This window comes from Sinocyclocheilus grahami, unplaced genomic scaffold (assembly GCF_001515645.1).
Source record: "Sinocyclocheilus grahami isolate Dianchi unplaced genomic scaffold, SAMN03320097.WGS_v1.1 scaffold2091.1, whole genome shotgun sequence".
Lineage (NCBI taxonomy): Eukaryota > Metazoa > Chordata > Actinopteri > Cypriniformes > Cyprinidae > Sinocyclocheilus > Sinocyclocheilus grahami.
The window spans coordinates 40,547-47,573 of record NW_015507270.1 but is presented as its reverse complement, the minus strand read 5'-3'; the positions used below and the strand labels follow the sequence as shown (position 1 = coordinate 47,573).

The following is a 7,027-nucleotide window of genomic DNA, read 5'->3' as shown; positions in this document are numbered from 1 at the left end:
GACGAAACCTAAAATACTATGTGGAGGATGCAAAATAATTTAATATGACCGCGTGGTGAACCTGTGAACCTAACTCATATTTAAACATGCTCTCCATGCTATGTACACATGCTGTGTACACTTATCTATCTTTACAATTACAATTGTGGCTGTATTATTTGTGTCCCCTCCTAAAATTGCCCTTGATTCCCCCGTTAGAGGAATGCTGACAGAAGATTTAGCCACATACACAGAGAAAATACTAAAGGCCAACACCTGTGCAAATAAAACATATGGAAAATAGAGAATAATCAATAAATAGAAAATAAAGAAAAAATATAGCAATTTCCATCACACTACAATACTAGTTTCTCACTAGAAATGATATCTAAACTTAAAACATGTGGTCAAAAATCTACATTTACACACAAAACGCCCAAATTGGCGTCCACTTTCATTTCTTAGCTCAACTCTCAGGGAATCGAGGACTGTGGGAGATCAGCAAAGGATATGATGCCAGAATTCAAACATTGATCAGGTGAAGGCAGTAAATGAAGCTCACATTGGATTCGGACTGGATCCTAGGATAAAATGAATCCTCAGAAGGAAAGATTTTCAGCTTTCAGGTTAACGAACGAAATTAAATGAACTCATCTCTCACTTCGTGTGAATTTAGTTTGACTGGTCTCACTTGCTAAACTGAGATAAACTGTTAGGAAAGATGTGAAGCAAACCACGGTGTCTCGTTCTTCTGTGAAAATGTCACAATGCTGTTCTCGTTTGCTGAGGACAACATGATATCGTGAGAATGCTGGGAAGACGCTACATGACAAATGAAACGTATCAAGTGTTTATCGCGCTTTCCTAACTACAGTATATATGGCAACATTAAGGAGGTTACGTATGAAAACAATGGGCCAAAGGGTATAAAAGCAGAGAAACATGCTCATTTATTTTTGTCTCACATTCTGCAGGGCTCACTGCTGTATTGTCTGACCTTCTTGCAAGAAACAATTTGTCTCATACCTTTATTAAAATAGAAAATGGCCACAAATTAAAAAATAAAAATAACCATTTTCTATTTTAATATACTTGAAAATATGTATTGCTGTGATTCAAGCTGAATTTTCAGCATCATTACTTTAGTCTTCAGTGTGTCACATGATCCTTCAGAAATCATTCTAATATGCTGATTCATTACCAATGAGAGAAATATTTTTGCTGCTTCATATTTTGCACCACTTGATCCTTCAGCTTCCTGAACAAGAACAGTTTGTAAAAACATCTGCTTTCCTTGTTGAAAGAATAAGCAAACTACAGGTGGTTACATATGCATTATAAGACAACTGAACATAATATGAAACTCATAAGAAAACACAATGATATTATTTATATCATTTAGCAAAATTACATACAAGAATAAACCTTTCTGACATTGTTCTTTGGGGAGGAGCTCCATCTTTGAGTTGAGCTGAATCTCACAGTAGAATCTGCTGGTTTTGAAGATGAAGATGAACTTTATTCACTATGAAACTTTAGATAATGTTTCTTTGTCATGTCACTTGTAATGTCTGGTTATGACAGATTTATCCAGATGATATTTTATTGCTTGATGTATTATTGCGTCTCATTTGGTGAGGACGCAGCATCAGACCTGAAAGTGCTGATCTGAAGATGATCTACTTACTGTGAATGTTTTTTGTATGATTGTGTAGAGCAGATGAACGATTGAAACACTTCCCACATGCAGTGCAGTGATACGGTTTCTCTCCAGTGTGAATCCTCTCGTGTTTACTGAGGTCTCCTGACTGACTGAATCTCTTGTCACAGTGTGAACATTTATACGGTTTTTCTCCAGTGTGGATCCTCTCGTGTGTTTTTACATGTGTTGACCGACTGAATCTCTTGTCACAGTGTGAACACTTGTAGGGTTTCTCTCCAGTGTGGGTCCTCTTGTGTGTTTTCAGGTCTCCTGACCGACTGAATCTCTTGTCACATTGTGAACACTTGTACGGTTTCTCTCCAGTGTGGGTCCTCTTGTGGTTTTCCAGGATTCCTGACTGACTGAATCTCTGGTCACATTGTGAACACTTGTAGGGTTTCTCTCCAGTGTGGGTCCTCTGGTGTGTTTTCAGGTGTCCTGACCGACTGAATCTCTTGTCACAGAGTGAACACATATAAGGTTTCTCTCCAGTGTGAATCCTCTCATGCAGTTTTAAACAATTTGCTGAAATAAAAGTCTTCTCACACTCAAAGCACATGTACTCTCTCACACCAGTGTGTATTTTCTGATGTTTTTTTAAATGTTCTTGACGTGAAAAACTCTTTCCACACAAATAACATGAATGTGGTTTCTCCTTTGAATGAACTCTCAGGTGACTCTTTAGGTATGATGCCCTCAAAAATAATTTGCCGCACTGATCACATACATATGGTTTCTCTGCCGTGTGGATCATCATGTGTTCTTTAAGGTTTGATGACCGTGTGAAACTCTTCCCGCACTGATCACATGTGAACGGTTTCTCTCCAGTATGAACTCTCATGTGCTCCATAAGGGTTCCTTTAAGCGCAAAACTCATCCCGCACTGATCACACGTGTGCGGTTTCTCTCCAGTGTGGATCCTCTCGTGTGTTTTTACATGTGTTGACCGACTGAATCTCTTGTCACAGTGTGAACACATGTAAGGTTTCTCTCCAGTATGAACTCTCATGTGCTCCATTAGGGTTCCTTTAAGCGCAAAACTCATCCCGCACTGATCACATGTGAACGGTTTCTCTCCAGTATGAACTCTCATGTGCTCCATTAGGGTTCCTTTAAGCGCAAAACTCATCCCGCACTGATCACATGTGAACGGTTTCTCTCCAGTGTGGATCCTCTCGTGTGTTTTTACATGTGTTGACCGACTGAATCTCTTGTCACAGTGTGAACACATGTAAGGTTTCTCTCCAGTATGAACTCTCATGTGAACATTAAGACTACGTTTGCTTGTCAAACTCTTTGCACACTGAGTGCAGGTGAGAGATGTCTCGGCTCTTCTTTTCTTTAAACCTTTCTGTTTGGTTTGAGAGCAACTCAAAACATTTTCTCCAGTTTTGACATGATTTTTCTCCTCAACTTCTCTCAGTTCTTCATTCTGCTTATTTCCTTCAATCAGCTCTGAAATAAAAGTAAAAACATTTCACTTACAGTCACTTGTAAAAAGCCAAGAAATGTGGACATAAAAGTGAACCCTGATGTAACATTATAAAGTAGACAATTGCATTACAAATTTGTTGTCGTTTTAATGCATTGTTATAAACTAAACTTTCCATGAATGAGGTACATTGCTCTTCAAATCATTATTTTTAAAACATTATAGGCACAAATCCCATGTTTGTATTGGGAGAACTATTAAATATATTTGATCAACTACACAATTATCTAACATACATTTTGTTGTAAAAAAAAAAAAAAGTATCCACTTTGCAATAATAAGGGACATTTTCTACAGAGTTTTAAAGATTTTCCTATTACAACAAATCTAAATCTGCTTGAAGCCTTATAACCTTCAGCATTATTATTGAGGAGTCAAAAATAAACACCAACCTGTTGGTTCTTCAGTGGGTTTCATTCTGCAGGGTTTGTGGGAGGAGCTTCACTGATGATGTGATTGTTGTGGGAGGAGCTTCACTGATGATGTGATTGTTGTGGGAGGAGCTTCACTGATGATGTGATTGTTGTGGGTGGGGCTTCACTGATGATGTGATTGTTGTGGGTGGGGCTTCAATGAACATTAATTTCTGTGAGGAAGAAGCAATAAATCAGTTAATGTTTTAACCAATTTACACTTTTAATTAAGCATTTAAGTTAAACAGATGCCCTCCAAATTATATCTTTCAAGAGACCAGAGCCTTGCCTCTCTGTAAACCATTATTAGTTTACATTTAGTCAGATGCTTTTATCTAATGTGACTTACAAGTGAGGGTAAAAGAAACAACAAAAGAGCAACAATATAAAAGTGTTGTGACAAGTTCAGTTTAGTCTAACGCAGTACACTTAGCATTTTTTTTAATAAATAAAAAATAAAGGGTAGATAGAAAATAGATAGAGCTAGTGTTAGAGAGTCAAATGTATATAGAATAGAAATATAATAAAGAGTTCTAGTGTTAGAGGATCAAGTGTAGATGGAAGAGATGTCTCTTTAGTCGTTTCTTGAAGATGGCTAAAGACTCAGCTGCTGGGATTGAGTTGGGCAGGTCATTCCACCAGGAGGGAACAGTTAATGTAAAAGTCTGTGATTATGACTCTTTGGGATGCACTACAATGCACTGTTCCCTTGCAGAACGCAAGCTTCTGAAGGGCACATAATTCTGAAGTAGTGAATTTAGGTAAAGGGGTGCAGAGCTAGTGGTTGCCTTGAATTTTATGCGACCAGCTATTGCTAGCCAGTGCAAATCGATGAACAGAGGTGTGACATTGCGCTTCTTTCCTATTCACATCAATTTAAAATGCTCATTCAGTAACACTGCACTCACATGTGGTAATTCACACATGCATTTCTGTTTTGTCTGTCTTTCTATTGTTAACATTTATATCCATATTTTTTTATTCTGCCCCCAGTATTAACATATAAGATATCTGTGTAGAAATAAAGGAAAAAATAATGCAAATTCTTCCAAATATAATTAACAGTAAGAATGAAAACAAATTATAAACACTAAATTTGATGACAACTAACAGGTAAATAGCTACACTAGAGCACAGAATATATATAGTTTGGTTTCAAACAACATTTATATAAACTACAGCAATAAAGCAATTAAATCAGTAACATGTTATAGTTTTATATACGCTACCACAAAGCAAAATTTTAATGTTTCCAGTGTCTATATTATTAATCTGTTCATATTCATGTATATATTTCAAATACATTCAGGTGGCTCAAGGAAGTATTTAGCAGCATCTGTTTTTAATTTTAATCATGTAAAGCACAGTAATTAATTGATTAAAGTTAGGCCACGTTCACACAGCAGCAGAATACAGTTGTGAGTCCTGTTTTGGAGTCCTTAATATGGTTACATTCACACACAGTTTGGTTATTTACGGGTGTGACAATCACATTCTGTAACCGAACTCACACTCGTACATTTTCAGGACTCACAACCGCATTCTCGGAACACACGCGCTGTGTGAACAGAACAACTGGTTGTCGGTCACGTCATTCAGTGCGAGAGGGTTGTGACGGTGAGGAAATTTTCCCACCGGTTAATCGACGTGTGACAACACCGGTATCACCGCGGGGGCAGGGCGTTCCCTCTTTTCCTCGCTTTTAAATAGCTTGTAAAAGCGGCATGCGCATTTTACTTTAACTTTTGAATTAGTGGCAGTTAGTCGTCAATTGCTTGAAGGCAACAATAAAATACAACGTCAAACTCACTTTAGCATATATATAAAACATAGAACTTATTAACAAAACAAATACACCATGCTATAGGGCAGGCTATGCCTAATATAAAATAACAAATAACTTACATAAAGTTTACTTAGCCTATTTTCAGTTTTGTATACCCAAGTAAACATGTATAATATATAACCAAATAAATAAGAAACGTAGAACGTTTATTAGCAAAACGAGTAAGAAAGCTTGGAGTGAGGCACGGCATACACCTTGATGTCAAATAAAATAAATAAATGACACAAAGTTTAAATAAAGTAAAAATCAGCAAACAATGTGGAAACAATTAAATAAGAAACGAATGTTTAAAAAACTTCCAAAATCACCTTAGATAAACGGCAAAAGTCAACAGGCTTTTCAAAATCCAAAATATTGCCAAACAGGCGCTTTTGCATCTCGTTTCGAAACTAAATCATCCGTGATAGTCTCGTCCGCCTCGCCTCGCCCGTCTCGCCTCGCCCGTCTCGCCTCGTCTGTGTCGTCTGTCTCGCCTCGCTCTTCTCGTCTGTGTCGTCTGTCTCGCCTCGCTCCGCCCTTCTCGTCTGTCTCGCCTCGCCCTTCTCGTCTGTCTCGCCTCGCCTCGCCCTTCTCGTCTGTCTCGCCTCGCCCTTCTCGTCTGTCTCGCCTCGCCTCGCCCTTCTCGTCTGTCTCGCCTCGCCCTTCTCGTCTGTCTCGCCTCGCCTCGCCCTTCTCGTCTGTCTCGCCTCGCCCTTCTCGTCTGTCTCGCCTCGCCTCGCCCTTCTCGTCTGTCTCGCCTCGCCCTTCTCGTCTGTCTCGCCTCGCCCTTCTCGTCTGTTTCGCCTCGCCCGTCTCGCCTCGCATGTCTCGCCTCGCCCGTCTCGTCTGTCTCACCTCGCTCTTCTCGTCTGTCTCGCCTCGCCCTTCTCGTCTGTCTCGCCTCGCATGTCTCGCCTCGCCCGTCTCGCCTCGCCCGTCTCGTCTGTCTCGCCTCGTCTGTGTCGTCTGTCTCGCCTCGCTCTTCTCGTCTGTCTCACCTCGCTCTTCTCGCCTCGCTCTTCTCGCCTGTCTCGCCTCGCTCTTCTCGCCTGTCTCGCCTCGCTCTTCTCGCCTGTCTCGCCTCGCCCTTCTCGTCTGTCTCGCCTCGCCCTTCTCGCCTTGCTCTTCTCGCCTGTCTCGCCTCGCTCTTCTCGCCTGTCTCGCCTCGCCCTTCTCGCCTCGCTCTTCTCGCCTGTCTCGCCTCGCTCTTCTCGTCTGTCTCGCCTCGCCTGTCTCGCCTCGCTCTTCTCGTCTGTCTCGCCTCACTCTTCTCGTCTGTCTCGCCTCGCCTGTCTCGCCTCGCTCTTCTCGTCTGTCTCGCCCTTCTCGTCTGTCTCGCCTCGCTCTTCTCGTCTGTCTCGCCCTTCTCGTCTGTCTCGCCTCGCTCTTCTCGTCTGTCTCGCCTCGCCTGTCTCGCTCTTCTCTTCTGTCTGTCTCGCCTCGCTCTTCTCGTCTGTCTGTCTCGCCTCGCTCTTCTCGTCTGTCTGTCTCGCCTCGCTCTTCTCGTCTGTCTGTCTCGCTCTTCTTGTCTGTCTCACCCCACTCTTCTCGTCAGTCAGCTTGACTCGCCTCACTGGAGAAATGAAATCTGATCTGTGATGCTACTGTCGTTCGGC

The 7,027-nt window shown here is 41.4% G+C and overlaps 1 protein-coding gene across 2 annotated transcripts; it reads right to left on the bottom strand.

Annotated features, from left to right (window-relative positions):
* Nucleotides 1-1,182: 1,182 nt before the first annotated feature.
* LOC107574015 (gastrula zinc finger protein XlCGF57.1-like) lies at nt 1,183-3,665 on the bottom strand. Of its 2 annotated transcripts, XM_016260488.1 has the most exons (4): nt 3,566-3,665; nt 2,294-3,136; nt 1,930-2,206; nt 1,183-1,761 (listed from the first exon to the last, which is right to left on the bottom strand). In XM_016260488.1, the coding sequence occupies exons 1-4, from the start codon at nt 3,588-3,590 to the stop codon at nt 1,659-1,661; spliced, it is 1,248 nt and encodes a 415-aa protein (XP_016115974.1). In that variant the 5' UTR covers nt 3,591-3,665; the 3' UTR covers nt 1,183-1,658. The 2 variants fall into 2 exon arrangements, with proteins under 2 accessions (XP_016115974.1, XP_016115973.1); XM_016260487.1 differs by having other exon boundaries at nt 1,930-3,136.
* Between the last annotated feature and the right edge of the window lie 3,362 nt (nt 3,666-7,027).

Excerpts from the sequence above, each read along its gene's own strand:
- LOC107574015 (XM_016260487.1), bottom strand. The coding sequence starts at position 3,590 with ATGAAACCCACTGAAGAACCAACAG. Across the intron at positions 3,137-3,565 it reads ACCCACTGAAGAACCAACAG|AGCTGATTGAAGGAAATAAG; the intron begins GTTGGTGTTTAT and ends CTTTTATTTCAG. Across the intron at positions 1,762-1,929 it reads GACCTGAAAACACACAAGAG|GATTCACACTGGAGAGAAAC; the intron begins GACCCACACTGG and ends TAAACACGAGAG.